The sequence below is a fragment of the Hordeum vulgare genome, chromosome 5H (genome assembly GCF_904849725.1).
Source record: "Hordeum vulgare subsp. vulgare chromosome 5H, MorexV3_pseudomolecules_assembly, whole genome shotgun sequence".
NCBI classification, from domain to species: domain Eukaryota; kingdom Viridiplantae; phylum Streptophyta; class Magnoliopsida; order Poales; family Poaceae; genus Hordeum; species Hordeum vulgare.
In genome coordinates, this window is record NC_058522.1 from 390,560,672 (window position 1) to 390,583,420 (window position 22,749).

General features: G+C 45.1%; 1 protein-coding gene across 2 annotated transcripts; it reads right to left on the reverse strand.

Moving 5' to 3' along the window:
• Positions 1–12,240: 12,240 nt before the first annotated feature.
• Positions 12,241–20,811, reverse strand: LOC123395177 (E3 ubiquitin-protein ligase At1g63170-like). 2 transcript variants are annotated; one of them, XM_045090116.1, is made up of 5 exons: positions 20,592–20,811; positions 19,195–20,000; positions 17,761–17,895; positions 17,391–17,688; positions 12,241–12,797 (listed from the first exon to the last, which is right to left on the reverse strand). In XM_045090116.1, the coding sequence occupies exons 2-5, from the start codon at positions 19,764–19,766 to the stop codon at positions 12,561–12,563; spliced, it is 1,242 nt and encodes a 413-aa protein (XP_044946051.1). In that variant the 5' UTR covers positions 19,767–20,000; positions 20,592–20,811; the 3' UTR covers positions 12,241–12,560. The 2 variants fall into 2 exon arrangements, with proteins under 2 accessions (XP_044946051.1, XP_044946052.1); XM_045090117.1 differs by lacking the exon at positions 20,592–20,811 and having other exon boundaries at positions 19,195–19,466; positions 19,508–19,717.
• Positions 20,812–22,749: the final 1,938 nt, after the last annotated feature.

Here is a 22,749-nt window from a genome sequence, read left to right on the forward strand (position 1 = left end):
AGACCAGTCATACCGCATTCTTGACCGATAGTACCACTCCCCTATTGGAGCGGAATTACCGGACGCAGTGTTGGTTTAGTACCGCAGGGGTCATTCTCCTTTGTTTTAGGCCTTGATACTAGGGTGGCACTACTACAACAATACTAGTTATTTTCTATCCTCTGTGGTAGTACAGCTTGGGCACTTGTAGTCCAACCCGTATGGGACTGGGGTAGTATTTCTCACTGAAATTCTGGGGTGATAGCTAGATTCGAGGGGGCATATAAAAAGGGGGTATTCTTCCCAAGGTGGCCTACCTTTTGCCTCCATCTCCTTCATTATTGCATAGAAAATAAATCTCATATATCTCTCTCCCTAGCCACCCAAACTCCTTGATCTTATAGAATTTGGGAGAGAAGACCTAGATTTACCATTCCATGGAAGAAAATTTGATTCCCCTTGTTTCCCTAGTGGATCTTCTTACTCTTGGGTGTTTAGGCACCATGGGTGGAAGAGATCACCTCAAAGCTCAATCAATATCGTGTAAGGCTTCACGGTGGTGATGGGAGCCTTCAATTAAGTTGTGGAGACTGCCCTGACGGGGTCTTGGATTAGGGGGTGCTCGGCATGTCGGTTATCGGTCCTTTGGGATGGGTCAAGGGCCCCTTTGAGTTCATCGCTTGGTAGGCCTTGTTTGTCTAGTACAAGAAGATTAAGAAGGAATGGCCCGAGAGTTGGTGCGTACTCCAAGACATAAAGATAGACCCTGACATGTTTGCCCCTATATGGAGCCGACTTATGTGTAACCCTAGGCGTGTGTTCTGAAGCGATCTCATTCAAAGCCCTTTTCCGACGCCCTGTAGGAGGAGGAAATCATCACCTCGGGCCATATTCACCATCCCGCGGTTTCCATGACAAGGAGAAAGTAGTTCACCCTCGAGGCTGAGGGTATGTACGCGTAGCTATGTGTTTGATCTCTCTCTCTCTCTCTCACACACACACACACCCTCTCCCTCTCCCTCTCCATCTCTCTCTCTCCCTCTCTCCCTCTCTCTCCCTCCCCTCTCCCTCTACCTCTCACTCTCTCTCCCTCTCACTCTCTCTCCCTCCCCCTCCCCCTCTTCCATGGTGTTATGCAACGTGATTCATCGCTGGATGTAGCCTCACAGAATCTCATTGTTCTTCTAGACGCAGTACTGCAGCTTTGTGAGGCCACCCGGGCGCTTGTAGGTGCCTTCAAACGCTTTGACGAACACTCGGGCAAGGTCCCCCCAGCTGTGATGCTACTAGAGGGAAGTTGATTGAGCCACGCCCTCGCCGCCCCCTCCAACATGAGGGACAGGTACTTCATCACGATGAAGTCATCGCCCCGCCTATCTGGACGGCCGCTCGGTAATCTTCGAGCCAAGTTTCTGGCTTGGACTCACCGTTGAACTTACCCATCCCCGTAGCCAATCGGTAGTTGGAGGGAATCTCCGCTTCACGGATATGTCTACCGAAGCACTCAAGGACAGGTACCCCCCGGCCTGCCCGCGATTGGTTAACCATGTTTTGCGTGATTATAGACCCCGCGTTGAACTGGGAGATCGGTAGCCGTCGTCCCTATAACCCCTGTGTCGATTGGGGCTTAGCCTACGGTCGTGGGGTCCGTGTCCGAGTGAATCACTCCTCAGAGGAGGTGTTCTGATATGAACCCGATAATCGTGCCTCTGATCCCCGTACGGGCCTCTCGGAGGAGGAGGAGATCTTTGGCGTCTTCCAGATGCATGAGGGTTGTGTGCCGACTGCACCGAGTCCACTTGGACAGACCTGCTGTGGATGTGATATCATGATTGTGATACCGTGCAGTTCTACTGCAAGGCGGTCTTCAGCAGAGTTAGGAACTCAGCAGAGTCGGGATCTGCCGAATGCCTTCCCCGGTCGCTGAATCACTCAGTAGAATGGAATCAACGATTTGAGTGGCCGCGGCCAGGTTCTGCAAAGGTGTTCACATAACCTTGATGTTACGCTGGCGATCGTTCAAAAACAACTGCCGGTGGTTGCGATTGGAATTGGGGTGATCCCTTGTGGCTCGGGTGTCGAGTGAGCGCTGAAGCCGCTTGAGTCGCTCGTGCTCGACCAGAGTGGCCTGAAGCGCTTTATCAAGTGATATTTCCTTCGGGGTGTTCCTGGTGATGGGAGTATGAAGAGCCTGATCGCTCCTCCGCCAAAGTTCCTCCCGTTGCTCGGTGAGATGTTGAGGAACGTGATGGCTGTCGTCGCCGTGATGACGCTCGCCGCCATCGTGTGAGTGAGAGTTCTCCACGAAAAAACCAGGGGCTCCTCCCCCTGGCCGTGTCGGCCATCAAGATCTCTGTGGCACCGCCACAGCTTTCGCGGTCGGAATCATCGAACAAATCGTTGCTCGATAAAGGGAAGAAACTGACGGGGGGGCTCGTGTGAATCGAGCATAGCCACCTGCCCTGATGTGGCCTGAAGGGCCACCGCATGCTTGATCCACCGCTGCAGACGTGAGCGCTTGGAGCACTTGCGATGAACCGCAGCAGGACCTGGGGCACCGAATGATACGGTACCAACGGTTGTCGGATCAGGACCCCATGCACCACCACCAACGGTTTGCAACGCACCTCGTGCGGGTAGGGCATCGGTATCTGATGACGAGTTGATGGATATACTTCTCGCCCCTTGTTGGTTACCCCAAGTGAAAGGTGGAGATGTAGTCAGCAACAGATTTCCCTTACACGGAGACTGTAACATTTTTCGAACCAAGAGGACTCCTAGGCTCAAGAAGTAGGTGTCTTCCACCCTGGCGCTAGCAGAAGACGTGGACCTGCACAACTATGCTTGGGTAAACAAATCACAGTTGGGAAATTGACAGAATTATGATCGCACCGAAATGCTAATTATGCTACTTGATAGTTAGAGGTTCAATAGTAATGGGCAGTACGCCAAGACAAGTAGACTGTTTATTCATCAGCATCTACTTACTAATCATACACCTTGAGATATCTATTCAGAACATCTAGCCGGTATTAAGTTGCGAGCCCCACCCAAAGTGTAAACTCAAAGCAACGGACAACTGCATTAACGAACTATGCGTAAGGTAAACAATCCTTGCAACTGTGATCACAAGCACCGTTATTTTCTCTTTGGTGGCAACAAGAACATCCCCTAGTCTCATGCTTCTGTCACTCAAGCTAGACATTGAGGGGCATGAACCCACAATCATGCATAACGCTCCCTCTTGGAGTTACAATCTACTACTTGGCCAAAGCAATAAATAGCAACGGAGAACATGCATGAATCACTAAGGAACATACTATAAAAGGATAATCAAATATATAACTCATAACAATCTGAACATAATCTCATAATCCGTCGGACCTAACAAACCGAGCATAGCAAAAGCAAGAGAATTACATAGATGCCTTGATCATGTAGGGCAGCTCACAAGGACTAACCATTAAAGCACAAGATTGGAGAGAAGACATCACATAGCTACTGGTCATGGACTCATGGTCCAAGGAGGACTACTCACGACACGTCCGGGAAGCGTCCATGACGGTGGAGAAGCTCCCGGAGGTCAATCCTCCCTCCGCCAGGGTGCCGGGAAGAGGTCTCCTGACGCTCCCGATCTCGGAAGCGTTGCGGCGATGGAACGATGGTAAATTCGTGATTCCCGAAAGTCTGCAAGGGTTTCCTCTCAGGACTCTAAATATAGGCCAAAGGAGGGCACCGGAGCAGGTGGGACCCACCCAGGCGACCTCCTGGCACGGCCTAGGGCCTGACGGCGCCAACAGGCCGCCTGGGAGGCCCCTGCCCCCCCCCCCCTCTGGCCCATCTTCGGCGATCCAAAAGCTTCCGTTTCGCTGATTTTTTATATATATTTTCTGGAATTTTTCGGGCTTCGGAAAATTGGGTAAAAGCCCCTGCAAAATAGACATGAGCAGACAGAAACTGGCATTGGGTGCACTGACTTAGTAAGTTAGTCCAAATATGTGTAAAATGATATAAAAGTGTAGAAAAACATATAACAATGTCACCCAAAAGATCATGGAACAAGCAGAAATTCTAGATACGTTTGGGACGTATCAACATCCCCAAGCCTAATTTCTGCTCATCCTCGAGTAGATAAATGATAACACAATAATTTCTGTGGTGACATGCTAACACACATATAAGAACTTCAAAGTAAAGCAAGTGAGATATGCAATTCAAGTCAAGACAATAACAAGCAAGAGTCTATATCTATTGAGTTCAGCAAAGTAAGAACATAAAGGTGCAAGAGCTCTCGCTGTCCGTGACTCGAATGTCTCCAAATGGTGTTTGCATGCAAGAAATGGGAGATGGGTTTATATCATAAAATATATTTTTAATTGAGAACTCAATCTACTAAAATTTCACACTTGGTCTCCTTCGAAATCTTATTTTGACTCATCCCGAGACCACTAGTGAGGCACAAATCAAAATGATCCTCTCCCTTTCGATTTTGAGCACTCATGCAATGGATGAGCGTAAGCAAGATATGTTGGCACTTAGGATGGCAAATAGAATAATGATGGGGAAGGAAGACAAAAAGGTGTGATAGGCTCACATCAATTAGGACAACCATAGGCGAGAGAAAGCCAAATGATAGATATGATGTGAGGAGTAGGGATTGACATGTAACGGATGCACATACGAGCTAAGGTAAGCTCTCCAATGGAACTAGTGGGGGTGCATCCAACTTGTTTGCTCATTTGAGGAGGCTCATCATTGGAATAAGAAAACCAAGTTCTATAGTGTAAGGGTCCCCACATAGTTATGCATGAATGATAATCTCTATGTAGTACAAATATAACAATGGAGTACGAGTGTGGATCTTTCAAAAGGAATAATAGTGGTGCCCCCTTCTCTTTTTTTCTTTCTCTTTTTCTCCTTTTTCTATTTTTTTGTGGCCTCTTTGGCTCTTTCTTTTTATCTCTCATTTGTTCACTTTGGGATCTTTTGTTTTGTCCTCTTTGAGATCTTTTCCTCACTTAAGGGCAACACTCTATATTTTACATGAATAAAAGAAAAATCATCACACTTTATAAGAAGTACTCAATATAAAGGCAAGTGAAAACTATCATGATCTATGCAAATGTATGCCTCTGCCAGTGTGGCAGGATTTGCAATGATACTAGTGCGTCATGTAGCAGTAATAAGGGCAAGGCCCAATTAGCATGCGGCTCTACGATCAAGCAAAAGCATGTATGACATGAAGATCAAGTCATGAGATGGTGGATGTTGCATGGCAATGTATCTCGGGAAGGCTATGAAAATGCCTTAGTAGGTAGGTATGGTGGCTGTTTTGAGGAAAGATATAATGAGGCTTATGTATGACAGAGCGTACCATGTCATGGGTTTGGATGCACCGGCGGAGTTTGCACCAACTCTCAATGTGAGAAAGGGCAATGCACGGTACTGAAGAGGGTAGCAAAATATGGATGGTGGAAGTGCCAACAATCGAATACTCACATTAGTCCAAGAAATCATACACTTATTATCGGTAACTCTCTATCTTGTTAGGAAATTCACAAAGAGACAAGTACCCCGAGGAGGAGTGTTTGGGGGTTTGGTTATCCTTGCGCATCCTCGACCATGGCAACGTGAGGGTACTCTATATATTCAAACCCCTCCAGAGGTTAGCGATCAATTTAGTAGCTAGAGTTCTCAACTAATTTTAGTTTTTGAAAAACACACGAATTTCCAAAAATACGATACCTATCACTAATAGCCTCAAGCTCTTGGCACCAATAGTCCAAACATTACTCAAATCAATACCTCAAAACTATTGCAAGTTACTACTATACTTAAATAGCAGCCTCAATTACCTACTCATGCAAGACACACAACTCACAGCAACGAGCCAACTCTCTAAACAAGATAAGCATGATAACTCAAGAGAGTTCTAGAAGCAACCTAAATAATATCTCTTAAAAAGATAAGCATGAAAACTAAGAGCTAAGCATGACAGTAGCTATGAAAAGATGACGAACACACGAAAAAGATAAGCATGAAAACCTATGTTGTGTTCTAGAGTGGAATGGAGCGTGTCTCTCTACCAAACAAGGTAATCTAGGTTCCGACTTGTTATGAACAACAAGAAAAACTAAAACAAACTAAAAAGTGAAGAGCGAGACGCTCCAAGCATAGCACATACCATATGAAGTGATAAAAATATAGCATGGAGATGAACGAACTGATGATTGTTGATAGAGAAAGGGGTGCACGGGGGCATCCCCAAGCTTAGACGCTTGAGTATCCTTTGAATATTTATGGGGGTGCATGGGGGCATCCCCAAGCTTGAGCGCTTGACACTCCTGTATCTTATTTCATCATCTCACATCGCATACTTGAAAACTCCCTTCATACGAAACTCATCATAAGCTGATTAGAGTAGTTAGTTCCCTTAATAAAATAATTGATTACCTTCTGGAAATAAAGATTTTCATGAAAATCTACTGCTTCTTATGAATGCCAAAAGGTTTTTGCAAATAAAAAGCAAGCTTAGGATTCGCAAAACAATGAAAACGCAAAACATGGCAGAATCTGTGAAAAACAGAACATCACGTAGTAAATAATTTATTCGGGGCACTTCTGCAACTCAAATCAAAAAACTCAGAACAGATGCCAGAAAGGCAATTATATATAGCATGCTGACAAAAACATTCAGATCAAAAAGATGATCTGGTGATGTTTGGCAAATTTTTCCGTCAAGCAAACATAATCTGTTTCTGGACAGCATGTCACAATTTTTGAACTTTCTTGCAATCGGAGGCTATAACTTGGCACAAAGCTTTAAAATAAAGATACAATGATGTTGCTATAGTAGTAACAAGTATCAAGACCACTAAAACTAAAAGTAAAAACTCAAAGTAAAGATAACTAGGGTTGTCTACCTAGAGCTCTTTCTTTATAGCCATAAAGATAGGCTTAAGATTTTAATGATGCTCTCTTAGGAATAAGAATTGTAGAACAAAAGAGAGCATCAAGAAGAAAATACCTAACACATTTAAGTATGACATGCTTCCTATGCATAGGAATATTGCAATAGAATAATTCATTGAAGCACAAAGCAATAAGCATAGGAAGGCAAAACAAGTGCAACTTCAAAACCTTCAACATAAAGAGAGGGAACTTGATATTACTGAAACATCTATAAGCATATGTTCCCTTCTCATAATAATTTTCAGTGAGATCATGAATAAACTCAACAATATAAGTATCACATAAAGCATTGTTACCATGATCCACATGGACTTCATGAAGAGGATAAAACTTGGAGTAAAAGAGAGATTGAATCTCTTCCCAATCCCGTAGGTGAGAATCATCTAGTAGCCTATACCATTCCAATGATTTTCCTTTTAGTGACAAGGCAAATAATTTCCTCATGACTCCATCTCTTGTCAAACCTGAAATCTTAAACAAATCATAAAGTTCTGTAAGTTTCAACAAATCAATACTAGGATTGACTGTTCCATCTCCTGCATAACAATCATTCCTAATTATTTCAATTATCCCAAGTGGTATTTTGAATGGGATACATTCAGTAGGTGGAGGAGACTTCATTACCACGGGTGTGGTAAAGCGGCCTTCCCCAAGCAACGAACTAAGAGTGCAGTTTTCCATAAGCCTAACTAGTGGAGCCACACAACTTAGTATTCTCAGTGGAACCTATAGAAGCAGCAACAAGCAAGAACAAAGCAACTATTTTTTTGTGGTTTTTGGTATAAGACTCTAAAGCAAAGACTAAAAAGAAAACTAACAAGACTAAAAAGCAAAGGTAAAGGATAGCGTGCAACTCCCCTATCTTGAAGACTGGAATCCCCAGCAACGGCGCCATAAATTTGCTTGATGACGAGTTGATGGATATACTTCTCGCCCCTCGTTGGTTACCCCAAGTGGAAGGTGGAGATGTAGTCAACAACAGATTTCTCTTACACGGAGATTGTAAGGTTTATCGAACCAAGAGGACTCCTAGGCTCAACAAGTAGGTGTCTTCCACCCTGGCGCTAGCAGAAGACGTGGACCTGCACACACAACAAATAACTTTGCTCCCAACGAGTACAGAGAGGTTGTCAATCTCTCCGGCCTTGTAGTTTGCAAAGGATCAAAACACAAGCGGGAAGGTACTAGTGATTGCAACGGAAAAGCAAATGAAATTGATAAATGATGGAGGTGTATACAATGATGATGATATGGACCAGAGTCGCATGATGTTCACTAGTGATGTCTCTCTCCCAAAAGAGATAAACAACTATGCTTGGGTAAACAAATCACAGTTGGGAAATTGACAGAATTATGATCGCACCGCAATGCTAATTATGCTACTTGATAGTTAGAGGTTCAATAGTAATGGGCAGTACGCCAAGACAAGTAGACCGTTTATTCATCAGTATCTACTTACTAATCATACACCTTGAGATATCTATTCAGAACATCTCGCCGGTATTAAATTGCGAGCCCCACCCAAAGTGTAAACTCAAAGCAACAGACAACTGCATTAACGAACTATGTGTAAGGTAAACAATCCTTGCAACCATGTTCACAAGCACCGTTGTTTTCTCTTTGGTGGCAACAAGCACATCCCCTAGTCTCATGTTTCTATCACTCAAGATAGACATCGAGGGGTATGAACCCACAATCATGCATAACACTCCCTTTTGGAGTTACAATCTACTACTTGGCCAAAGCAATAAATAGCAACGGAGAACATGCATGAATCACTAAGGAACATAATATAAAAGGATAATCAAATATATAACTCATAACAATCTGAACATAATCTCATAATCCTTCGGATCCCAACAAACCGAGCATAGCAAAAGCAAGAAATTACATAGATGCCTTGATCATGTAGGGCAGCTCACAAGGACTAACCATTGAAGCACAAGATTGGAGAGAAGACATCACATAGCTACTGGTCATAGACTCATGGTCCAAGGAGGACTACTCACGGCACGTCCGGGAAGCGTCCATGGCGGTGGAGAAGCTCCCGGAGGTCAGTCCTCCCTCCGTCAGGGTGCCGGGAAGAGGTCTCCTGACGCTCCCGATCTGAGAAGCGCTGCGGCGGCGGAACGATGGAGAAATTCGCGATTCCCGAAAGTCTGCAAGGGTTTCCTCTCGGGACTCTAAATATAGGCCAAAGGAGGGCACCGGAGGAGGTGGGACCTACCCAGGCGACCTCCTGGCGCGGCCTAGGGCCTGGTCGCGCCAGCAGGCCGCCTGGGAGGCCCCTGGCCCCCCTCTCGCCCATCTTCGGTGATCCGGAAGCTACCGTTTCACTGATTTGTTATAATTTTTTCTGCAAAATAGACATCAGGAGACAGAAACTGTCACTGGGTGCACTGAGTTAGTAGGTTAGTCCAAATATGTGTGGAATGATATAAATGTGTAGCAAAACATATACCAATGTCACCCAAAAGATCATGGAACAAGCATAAATTATAGATACTTTTGGGACGTATCAGTGTCGAGCGCGAGTTCTGCAGCCATGCCGAGTCGTCGATGACGAAGCTGAGGGAACCGAAGAGGATCTCACCGCGGAGTGTCATCATGATGATGGAAAGGATGGAAATTCCAACTACATAGGATTTTGCTAAACGCGCTGCCCCACGGTAGGCGCCAACTGTCGTGGGAATGATCCTCACAATAGTACGAGGGGTACGAACGAGGGGCTAAGCCTAGCTACAGCGCAGTGGTTGCACTCGGATGTACGAGTTCTTGCCCCACTCTAGAGTGGTAACGACCCTACGTCTCGAGCCCGGAGGCTAGTGTTTCCTTATGAGGGGTGTGCGATTACAGAATGCTCAACCCTTGTCCAGGAGCTCGGGTGCGTCTTATATAGAGTGTGCCACGACCGGCCAAGCGCCATTACAAGGATGAGTTCATGGTAATAACTATGAAAGTTACTAGTAAAGCAGCTCTAACTCCAGCATTACTAGTAACGTTTGTCTTCACTGCACTTCATGTGGTAGTTTAAGTCTATGGCCGTTGCAGTCTCTTCGTCGTCCATGCCTCGTTGTAGTCCGAGTGTCGGGGCACGTCCGACTGATAGAAGATAAACCGAATGACCTTGTGCAAACCGAGTGAGAACATGTTTGCCCGAATGAGACCGTGACTGTACTGGTAGCTTTGAGGACATTGATGTCCATGTGAGGCCTTAGATGGACCTTAGAATGCAGGTCCGTGGGCCTACCCCAGCCCCATCAGTACTAGCCTACCATATTCTATACTCCAACAACTTAATATTTATTTTTCAAAAAACTATAGGTAGAATTACCCAGAGGAAACCAAGAGGAAGCCCTAGTTTCAGTATAATAGCCTCGTTTTGACCACAAACACCGAAAACAAACCATACAACATAATACTCCATCTGTTTCTAAATATAAGACATTTTTTAAATATAGACTACTTCTCCTATATCGAAATAACTATAGATGAGGAGAACTAATCTCCCCAACTACAATTATTTAGGTACAGAGGAAGTACATACAGATATACATAGACTTATTTTAAAGTATAGGTTCATTTATTTTACTTCGTATCTATTTTATAATAAAATTTCTATAAAGTCTTATACTCCCTCCGTTCCTAAATATAAGTCTTTTAAAAGATTTCACTAGGAGTCTGCATACGGAGCAAAATGAATGAATCTATATTTTAAAATATGTCTATATACATCCGTATGTAGTCTACTAATGAAATGTCTAAAAAGATTTATATTTAGGAACGGAGGGAGTACTTAGGAACGGATGAAGTAAAAATTAAATGAAGTAGTCAGTCACAAGGGAAACGCCGCTGGTGTCGCATGCCACATTGTGGCCACCAGTCTGCCAGAGTACACAGCCCTGGCATCTTTGGAAATAGACGAGATCACGAGAGGGAAATATTCTGTCCTGGCCTGGCGAGCTGCCACCCACCCCACACGAGGGATTCCCAAAGCTAGGCCAGCAGCAGGATGGCAACATTCCATGAAACTTCTCCATGACATGGACGTCTTCGCATCAGACAAAGAATTTCCCTGCATAACATCGCTCGTGTTTCTTAAACTAATCAGTCATCAGGACAACGAGCTAACCGCAATGACAGCAGCTGGAATAGGGGGTTGTTCTCTAGCGGTGTGGACTGCAGACTTTCCGGCCTTGAATTATTGTGAGCATATTTGCAGCTGCCGGCCATATGCAACATGCCACCCAGTACATCCACACATACATGGGAGGGGCAGCTATAAGTCGTCACCTCCTTTGTGCTTGCTGAATTATGGCTTTGACTATCTAAAAAATTGCAGCTTCTGCCTCCTGAACATGCTTACCTTACATCATCTAGAGTTATTAAAAAAAAGGAGGCTGATAAAATAATGTGAGAATGGTACCAGAAACTGACGGCCTCTAGGATTTTAAAAACATCGTAATATGAAAAACATGACAATATGGTATCATGACACTTGGAATTCTGAGATTGAAAACACCAGTACCGGAAGTTGTTTGGTTGCATCGAAGGAAAAACCGTAAGAACTTTTCGTAGACATTGAGTGCATGTCATGCTTGTCAAGATATATGGAAATTTTCCAATCAATCTTATGGAATAGTAGAACCTTCTTCGCTCCGCAGGGTCTGAAGAACATAGGAACATGAAAAAAATATAGGAATAGATATCCTGACATTTTGAATCATACATGAACCAGGAAAGGCACATCAACTTCCTATTGAGATATGAGACCATAACTTGCTAGAAATTTTATGGATTGAAATCAACAAAGTTGCTTTAAAATTTCTTTGAACCAAAGAAGCCCATGTAGGAAAACAATGCACATAATTTTTGGAGAATTCATTCCTTTGAACTAAATGGATTCGAATTCCGTGTCAACTGGAATCCTACAAATTTCATTGAACCAAGGGCATGCTGATTCCATACCAACCTCTTCCTCCAGTATACTTTTCAGCCTGCTTTCACATAGGTTTTCGACTATTCAACTTCTGGTCATACATGAACAAAAACATCATTTTTCCTGCTGCAAATGTACATGTTCTTATGTTAACTTGACTCCAGCGAATTCTGAAATATAGCAGCAACAATAGGTTTGCAGGAAAGAAGACATTATAGCAAATATAGCATCTCCAAGGCAACAAAAACATGAGACTCGTCCTGCGCATTTGGTGCATGGTGCCAACAAAGAGAAACTCACAGTACTGGCTGTAAAACAAATACCAAGCACAATGATAGCACAAAACAGAATGCCCTCTAAGTTATATCATTCTTCCTTCGACGAAATATATCATCCTTCCCTACGCTCAGAAGTGAACTTCATCTCTTTATTTACAAGCTTGACGTCAAATGATAAATCCGAATATAACATCACCTCCACTGTACCACAAACATGCCATTACAAGCATCCGGTCTCCACTTGCTGTCCTCCGTTTGGTGAAACAAGCCTAACAGTCCGACAGAAAGCAGTTTACCTCTTTCCTTGAGAATCAGCACACTGAATCCCATGAGCAACACTAGGCATACAACAAACAACATAGCAAGCATATATCGGAGCAAAAGGACGTGTTCTATACACTAAATCTTGAGCTAGCTACACCTCTTCCTGCCATCCTATCAACACGGCGGCGGCCAAAGGGCAATCCAAAGAATGATCGAACCACGCCTCCAATCTCTGTCTTGCAGAGTGGGCATACTGCATTTATCTTGAGCCATTTATCGACACATTGCACATGAAACAAATGGTTGCAAGGAAGCTCGCGAAGCTCATCGTCATCTCCGTACTTAGTAAGGCAGATGCAGCACACCTGCACCAATATTAGAAACTTTGACAGTTATAACTTGTAAATCATGCTGAGAAAGAGCAAATGTGCCCCATATGAGTGTATTAAAAACTGATATGGTAAAGTATTTGGAGAACTTGGGGGGCAGTAACTAGGCTCCCGGACTCACCTACGCCTGGCTAGACTTTCTTTTGAAGAAAACAATTTAGCAAAACACTTCAAAAAGTTATGAATTTTTTGTCCAGCAAGCATGTGTGTGTATTTGAACCACGAGCAAATTTTCATGACAAATAAGTAACATGTGCTCTGTGCAAAACAAAAATATCGGTGGCTAAAAAAAATGCCATTTTTGAAGCATATAAGAGCACTGGTTTTTTTTAGGCACAGAGCACCACGAATGTCGATTGTTGATGAGAATGTGTAGGTAGATAGAACACACACATATGTGACCTGCCAAACAATAAGTTTTTTTAAATGGTTTGCAAAGAAAATTGATTATTTTTTTCCCAACCAGGTGTAGGTGAGCTGGGCTCAACTTTCAATATCCGGAGAACTTGGCCAAAATATAAACTAATAGTGGCAAAATACAAATAGTGAACACACTAGCAAATATTAACCTAGCCATGTGCAGTACATAATGTAGCTTGGAATAATCTAACAGCATCCACAGTATTGTGACAAGAGGAGGTCCAAAAGAATCGCATAGTACCGGTCCCAAACACTGTAAGGATGTCCAAAATAATTCCAAGCTAGGCACGGCTACCAGCTCAAGTACCGGTTCTAGGGTAAAGGAATCACTTTTTGGGCCCCACGTGTCACTGGTGGTAGCCAAAACGGCAGTCCGCGAGCATGGGGAGTGGAGAAATGAATGCAGAATTTCTGGAGTCCAAGGTTGGTTAACTAGAACCAGCACCATACAGTCCACTACTACTTGCTAGATCAGACAGAGTGGTGGGGCCCAGCTTATTATATGCAGGATGTTCCAAACCTTGCTGATGCTCTAAGAAGGGACATGCTGACATGCTGTTAAATAAGGAGATAACTTGTGAATCATGCTGAGAAAGAGAGCAAATGTAGCCCAGATGGTGAACATTGGAAATATGGTAGAGTATTTGGAAAGCTAGGTCATGATTTAATATTGGCCAAATTGCAAAGAGTGAACACGCTAACAAATACTCCCTCCGTCTCAAAATAAGTGTCGTTGATCTAGTACAAAAATTGTACTAATTTAGTACTAAATCTGCGACACTTATTTTGGGACGGAGGTACTATTAACCTAGACACGTGGAGTATAGAATAATAACCAATGAGGGGATATGCTGCTGAATAAAGAGATACCAACGCATGGAAGAGGTTCACATGCTAGCAAGACAACTAGTAAAATGTTCCTTGCAAACCAAGAATATATCTCAAAAGCACTTGTAGATCAATCTGTGCTATACATTGAGAATAAAAAATATATTTCAATGAATTGTCTGGTGAAGTAGTGCGCAAATATCAAGAAAAAAATACCATCTATTATAAATATTCTGAATTTCTGGCTACGCCTCGACGGATTCCACGACACCGTCGCCACAGCCTGGAGCTCGGTACATGACCCCGACCCCTTCCAGCGGCTGGTCCGGCGCCTGCAGGCCACTGCCCTCGCCCTTACGAGCTGGAGCGCCCGCTCCACGGGCAGTATCCGGGACAAGCTGGCCATCTCCCGCGAGCTGATTGCCCGCTTCGACCTCGCGATGGAGACTCGCCCGCTCACCCCATCAGAGGATTGGTTGCGCAGGCAGCTCAAGCAGTCATACCTCGGGCTTGCCTCCCTGGAGCGCACCATCGCGCGGCAGCGCGCCCGTATTACCTCCCTCGCGGAGGGCGATGCTAACACGAGCTTCTTCCACCGGCAGTGCACCTACCGCCGCCAGAAGAACCGCGTGCATAGCCTCCTAGTTGATGGACAGGTTCGGACTGATCACGAGGAGATGGCCCAGGCCGCATTTGAGCACTTTGACGGACTCCTGGGCACTGCGGTGGACCGAGAGCACACGCTTGACCTGGCGCAGCTCATCACGCCCGGCCAGCTGGGCAACCTGGACGAGCCTTTCACTTCCGAGGAGATCTGGGCTGCGGTGTGCCGCATGCCGCCCCACAAGGCACCGGGGCCGGACGGGTTTACCGCCGAATTCCTGCGCGCTTGCTGGTGCATCATCAGGCAAGACATCCTGGACGCCTTCGAGCAGCTGTATGCGCTCCAAGGAAGAGGGTTTGGTAAGCTCAACCAAGCCCTGCTCACCCTGCTGCCCAAGCGAGCGGATGCACACAAGCTGGGAGACTATCGGCCCATTTGCCTGATCCACATAGTCGCCAAGATATTCGCCAAGGTTCTGTCGTTGCGCATCGCCCCCAAGCTCGATAGCTTGGTGAGCCGCAACCAGAACGCCTTCATCGCCGGTCGCACGCTCCACGACAACTTCGTGCTCGTCAGGCAGTCTCTGCAGATGCTCCAGCACCTGGGCGCGCCGTGCATCATGCTCAAGCTCGACCTCACACGGGCTTTCGACTCCATATCCTGGCCGTTCCTCTTCGAGGTCCTGCGCCAATATGGCTTCGGTGACAGGATCAGGGAATGGCTGTCCATCCTGCTCTCTTCGGCCAGCACGCTAGTTATGCTCAATGGAGTACCCGGCCCACCGATCTGGCACAGGCGCGGGCTGCGCCAGGGCGACTCCACATCGCCGCTGCTCTTTGTCCTGGCGGCCGATGCGCTGGCCCGCCTCATGCACAGGGCGCTCCACACCGGCATCCTCAGGCGCCTGCACCCCCGTCGCAACATTCCGGCAATTTCTCTATATGCCGACGACGTGATGATGTTTTGCCACGCCGAGATGGAGGAGGTTATTGCCGTGAAGAGCATCTTGGGCATCTTCGAGACCGCATCTGGCCTGCGGGTGAACTACGGCAAAAGCTCGGCCACGACCCTGCATGGGGGTGAGGACGCCGACGCCCTGCTGGAGGCGCTGGGCTGCCAGCCCGCGGCGCTGCCCATCATGTACCTGGGCATCCCGCTCTCTTCTCGCCGGCCCTCAGCGGCACAGATGCAGCCACTGGTAGACGCCGTCGCAGGCCGCCTCCCGTCCTGGAAGGCATGGCTCATGAACAAGGCAAGACGGCTGGCATTGGTCAAATCTGTTCTCAGCGCGATTCCGATTCACCAGATGCTGGCTCTCTCGCCCCCGAAGAAGACCCTGAAACAGCTTGAGAAGATTCAGCGCGGCTTCCTCTGGGCGGGTCGTGAGGCTGCAAAGGGAGGGCACTGTCACGTCAACTGGCGCACTGTCTGCCGGCCGCTCGCCTACGGTGGGTTGGGCATTCGAGACCTGGAGCGCACGGGGCTAGCGCTCAGGCTCCGCTGGCTCTGGCTATCGAGGACGGATGCCGACCGTGCATGGCAAGGCCTTGACTTAGAGTTCTCCCCTGAGGAGCGCGGCCTATTCCATGCATCCACCCTCATGCTAGTAGGTGATGGCCTCACCGCACTGTTCTGGGAGGACCGATGGCTGCATGGGCAGTCAATTCGCGAGCTTGCGCCACTCCTATACCTATGCATCCCCAAGAACAGAAGAGAAGTGAGGACGGTGGCGGAAGGCATCGCCGGCAATGCCTGGGCCCGTGACATCAGAGGTGTGGTGGGCCTGCAGGAGATAGGCCAATACTTGAGGACATGGCAGCTCGTCGCTCGGATCAATCTGTCCTCGGAGCCGGACAAGCTCATCTGGAAGTGGACGGCCAACGGCATCTACTCGGCGAGGTCTTGCTACAGGGCAACCTTCCATGGATCATTAATATGCCACTCTTGGCAGCTCATTTGGAAAGGTTGGGCTCCCCCGAAAGTCAAGTTCTTCCACTGGCTTGCGGATCTGGACCGCTGTTGGACCGCAGCCAGGCTTGCGCGCCGAGGGCTCCCTCACCACACTCGCTGCCTCCTATGCGACCAGGAGCCCGAGACTATCCGGCACCTGCTGATCTCCTGCTCCTTCGCGCGGCAGGCATGGCATGAGACGTTGTCCTGGCTGCACCTCCCGGCCCCTCTGCCGATGCACGACGCTTCCATCCAGGACTGGTGGAGTAGGGCGCGAAACGCCACCCCCGCACCGCTCCGCAAGACACTGCGTTCTGTCGCGCTGCTGGTCCCCTGGATGATATGGAAGCATAGGAACGCGTGTGTGTTCGATCACATACCTCCGTCGCTGAGCGAGCTCTTAGATAGGATTCAAGATGAGATTAGGTGCTGGGCTCGGGCTGGGGACAAAGGGCTTAGGGTAGCTTTGCCCCCAACCTGGGATGTCCACTAGACCTACATGTAACCGTGCTGTAACTTCCTCTTCGGAGGCTGTACTATCTCCCTTTTCAATGCAAAGAAACGCAAGGCTTTTGCGTTTTCTCAAAAAAAAAAAAAAATCTGAAGGTAAAAAACAATAAACGTTGCAGCATAACATTGAGTGCTTACAATGCACTTGTATTGAATGAAGCTATCTTACTAAATCATGGAGCATATGAAGGTCAATAGCAAATCCTTGCAGTATTTGTTGAATATCATGACACAGGAAAAGGATGCGGAATACTCACAGCATCTTCAGCCGAAACAATCCTTTCCTTTTTAGTTCCTGGGCCCAGGATGCCGCCCTCGCTAAGATTCTCTGAGCTCGAAGCATGATCAAGAACCCAGTTTTTGCTTCGTTTTGGTTTAAATTTGTAGGTTGGCAATGCATCGATTAGCTCTTGAGTAGCTCCTCTGCTTTGACCCAAATCCTCTTGAAGGCGCAAAACGGAAATTAAGCATGGAAAGCAGCAGCATATCGCTGCACACATGATGAATGGAATGGCATACCCAACACAACTAAGTGCAAGGAACGCTAAACATAGCCTATAAAGGCACAGCAAGGTCAGTTGGGAGTTCAACAAATATAATGGAATAAACACAAAGCAGTACAATTACCTATACATATTTGGAGCGTCCTGAGCATCTGATGAAGTGCCACGCCCACCAAAAATCCACACATTGCCAACAACAAACCATATAGCAAAGAAACAGTCTACGGCTGTCTTGGAATGATAAGCCAGTATGCTAGGCCTATAAGACATAATCACATCAAATAACAGCATTCATTCACTTCAAATTTAACATACAACCAAGTACTATAAGACCCTACATCACCAAGTTCTACAAGTTACTAATCAGATAAGAATACTTTAGACTAGAGTAAAATAGCACCAGTTTCACTCTATTTAAAGAGGATATGTTATAAACTTATGATCCGCATAGCTGCATACTTAAGGGACCATCATCAAACCAGTCTAGTCAGACATGTGAAGAAAGCATGGTAATATTATGCTATGACTTAGGGACTTCCGCTAGTCCATGGAACAAATTTCTGTCTTACTTCCACAGGAAATGAGCAAATGAAAAAGAAAATGAGGATACATGATAACTAAGTTGTAGAACATTTCCTGTATATAAGTATATTTCTAGTTTTTTTTGGCGAGGCTTTATGTGGTAGTTATATGCTACTCCCTCTGTCCCATAATATAAAATTTTGCAAGCTAAAACAGCCTGTCAAAACGTCTTATATTGTCAAACGGAGGGAGTAAAAGATGTGAACGCATAATAATCTGCTGTGCCGCTATATTATTTAACTTTGAAGTGATGTGGCACACTAAGATTGACACTGGACTCGTCATTCGAGTGGCATACATAGTAATTACATTGGTCCATATCAAGTAAAGATATCAACAAGATTTTGCTCACAAAAGTGAACAGTCCTACAACTATTTGCCACGCAGACTAAAAAACCTATAAAGTTCTCCTTTCCAAATTCACAAATCTTGGAAAGCCATCAAAAGGTGTTTCTATTGCTGAGTTCTTAGGGCTGACAGGCTTAAACTGGCAAACCGAAAAAAGAACATATCATTGAGAGTTAAGCATAGAAAGGGAGAAGTTCTGAAAAGAAGACCTTGAAATCATTTCACAATGCTATACTGTAAAATAAAACTGCACATATATTATCTTATCTATACAAACTGATAACTGCATTTGCTTATTTTAAAGGTTTTGCTTAAGCTGTTATAATTTTTACTCAACTCTTATCTCAGATTTGTTTTCATACTATACAGTTTTATATACCTACTACAGAATTTTACACAAACAAGTGTAAGATTATTCACAACGAAGCTAATTGTGTGATGCTCTAAAGGTTGCAATTTCATTCAGCTTAACCATTAACTTCTTCCTTTCACCGTTCCAGATTTCTGGAAAACACATATAAGACCATAAGATTTAAAATGCGTAGGAGTGTGACTGCATAGAAGGATTCCTCAACATGTAGAAGCTTAGGGAACTCAAAATCAAGATTAGCACGGAGTTAAAAATCACCTTGGACAAGCAATTGTGATGCACCCAAGATGCAAGACAGAACCACTGGTACGCTGATTGCGTCCTTCTGATGAAGATGAAGTCAAAGTAGGATAAGTTGTAGGTGGCTGTTCAGGTTCTTCCTCCGAAGGTCTGTTTCGATGGACATAGCGCCAATATACAAGAGGAAGACTTGCAGTGCAGCCAACTGTATAACCAATTATCCATGCAACTAAAGGGGCATGGGGAAGTTCATGTCTTGACAAGATGAGGATGACAATAGCAGCTGTAATCTGTGCTACATACATGACAAATTCAAACGAGATCCATAAACCAGAATTCCAAAGACTTGTTCCACGACCATAGAAACTATCTCTTCTAGGAAATGATAAATTTCTGGAGCTGTAAGCAGTTGGTGATGTTGATGCTGAAGATTGTGGCGATGGCGTCCTCGTGCTTGTTGAAGGCCGATCTTCCTGATGTGGTTCATCCGTATCACTGTGCAGATCTTGATGACTGGTTGATGTTGATGCGGTTTCCCCATGTGCTACATTTATAACATGCTCGTGCGCATCGCAGTTAGCATGCTCCATCAATAGCTTGGATTTATAGATTTCCGGATTAGCTCTAATCACACAGGAGCAAGCGCATACTCATCATGGGTAACCATATCTCAATCCCCATATTTTTTGACAAGGGACTACAAAATGGTTGTGTTTCGGTGAAAATACAGCTGAGCAGAATATCGATTCTCAGTATAATCCACTGAATTTAGTTTGTCAATTAGGATAGCTTCAATTACTTCAAAGAAGATCCCAGTGCCTAGGCTACAAAATTGAAAACGAAGAACCTGTCATACACGCATTTCAACATATACACAAAGAATTGTAGGCTTACACATGCATTAAGTAGGTAAAAGAATGAGCAGTGGAGGTCACCTGTGAGAAATAAAGCAGTAAAGGTGAAGCATATGAGGCATACAATGAGTCTGCTTATAGCATTTGTTCAAGAATACTATCCTGTTTATTCCATTAGACAGGAATATCATGATGTTTAACAGACCATGGGCATCAGCGCAACACATGAACGCTCCCTAAAAGTCAAAGTGCCTGATGGATTTCAATCTGCATCTTAAGTCAAATTTTGTTCCCCCCAGCCATTTTTTGTACAGCTTGCTGAATAGGATAGTACGGAAGTATTGAGCAATAAGTTTTTTTGTGCACAATTAATAAGAGCCTGACTCTTTATTCCGAGGCTGATATAATCCTATCAGAGAACATCTACGATTCTGCTCAATATCACTCCTCTCCAACAACAGGAGCGGATCAAGATGGCGTGCCGCGTGGGCGCACCGGCACACCCAAAAATCGTGGAGCTCGGTGTGATTTAACAAATCGCTAGGCGAAACAAGCCCATACCTCAAAACCCAATCGCCTGGGACGGGGTGGACACGGCGGGGACGCGACGTCCCGGCGAGGGAGGACGGGGACGGCGAGGTACGGCGGGGATTGAGGCGTCGGCGGCGACGCTGAGGCACGGCGGGGCGGCAGCTGCAGCGCACGGTCGTAGACTATAGGAGAGAATTTCGCCACGCGGAGGAGGGGCAGAGCGGGGGTCCCTTTCGCGAGAGCGACTCGACCCATTTCCTCCGCCTCCCCTCATCCTCGGTGAATGGTGGATGTCCTGTGCGCTCCTCCGCGCTCCTGGTCCAGTGGACCGGAGAAAGGTGGAAGGGTGTTGTCTGCACCGCAGTAATGGGTTGGGGACGAGCTGGTCTGTGGGGTTAGTCCATGCAGGTGGAAAATGGTTCGGAGCTGTCTTCGTGTGGCAAGAACGTGTCGGTCCGAGCTCTGCTTTTAGTTTACCCTTTTTTCTGGGAACTGAAGAGCTTTATTCAGGGACCTCTTGTTTAGTTTACCCCCGACGCCCTCGTGGACCGGCCCATGTGTGGGGGCAGCAAAGCGGGAAGCATCTTTTTTTTTTTTTTGCTTTTTTCTGTTTTAACTGTTTTCCATTATAAAACTAATTCGGGATTTCAAAAAACAAGTTACAATTTTTGAAATGTTCGTGAATTCAGAAACTTGTTCATGATATGAAAAAAATGTTCGGAAATGATAAAGGCTCACGGATTCAAAAAATGTTCACCGAATTCAAAAACAGCTCTTGAATTCACAAAATGCTCGCGATTTCAAAAGAAAGAATATTTTTTGAATTTTGATGATCATTTTCTGAAAATCAATGAAGAAAGATAAACATTTTTTAATTCAATGAGCATTTTTAGATACGATGAAGAAAATTTGAATTCGATGAACATTTTTTTACATTGATGCACATTTTCTGAAATCAAATAACGAAAAGTGTAAGGTACACAATTTCAAAAAATGGTCACAAATTTGTAAAAAATGGTCACAAATTTAAAAATGTTAGTAATTTTAAAAAAAATATTTACGTATTACAAAAACTGTCCAGGATTTCCCTAACAAACACGAATTTGGAACATGTTTGCAAATTGAAGAAGAAAAGAGAAAAAAAGATACATAAAGAAAAAAAGAAAATTATGTTTAGGTAAGGTTCTAAACCAGAGGGGTAGAAATCCGTTGATGGGTCGGCCCAATAGAGGATCGAAGGTTGGAGGGTGTACGCGCTACATCGCCCTACGCGCTAAATAGCATGACTTACTAGCATTTCTAGATCCACAACACAAGTATTTCTAGATCCACAACACCTTACTAGCATGACTTTCAATATTACCATAACCACAACTCAAAACTAATTGAGATGAATCAAACTTCTCTAACTATTCAATGCACATGAAGGTGGAAGTTTTCGTATCCCTTTGGATAACTACCCCTTTTGAGACTACTTTCAAAGCATAGATCCACTACCAAGCCACGCACCAATGTGCTCTAAAAGATATAAGTGAAGCACATAGAGCAAAAGTATCTAGCTCAAAAGATATAAGTGAAGCACATGTGAGCTGAATTGTCTACCAAAAGATATAAGTGAAGCTCGACAAAATCATGGTGAGTGCATGTCTCTCTCTCTAGGTGTGCAGCAAGGATGATTGTGACACAAAAAAAAATAGAAGACTCCTACGATACAAGACGCTCCAAGCAAAAACACATAACATGTGGTGAATAAAAATATAGCCCCAAGTAACGTTACCGATGGATTGAAGACGAGAGAGGGGATGCCTTCCCGGGACATCCCCATGCTTAGACTTTTACGGCATCCTTGAATCTATTGGGGTGCCTTGGGCATCCCCAAGCTTGAGCTCTTGCCACTCTTTATCTTTTTGTCCATAAGAACTTCACCCAAAACTTGAAAACTTCACAACACGAAACTTAAACAGAAACTCGTGATAACATTAGTACAAGAAAGCAAACCACCACTACCTTAGGTACTGTAGAAAACTTAAATTCTACTTGTGCTGATGTTGGGTTACTGTACTTTAAATATTCCATGGCTAATACCCCCCGATACTATCCATAGTTTCATCAAAATAAGCAACCAACACAACAAAAACAGAATCTGTTAACAGCAGACCAGTCTGTAGCAATCTGTATGTTTCGTATA

Bases quoted from the DNA above. Each gene is read 5' to 3' on its own strand.
- LOC123395177 (XM_045090116.1), bottom strand. From the start codon at position 19,766: ATGGAGCATGCTAACTGCGATGCGCACGAGCATGTTATAAATGTAGCA. The intron at 17,896-19,194 runs GTGATTTTTAAC...TATGTCTTATAG, and splicing joins ATCACAATTGCTTGTCCAAG to GCCTAGCATACTGGCTTATC. The intron at 17,689-17,760 runs GTAATTGTACTG...GTGCCTTTATAG, and splicing joins GACGCTCCAAATATGTATAG to GCTATGTTTAGCGTTCCTTG.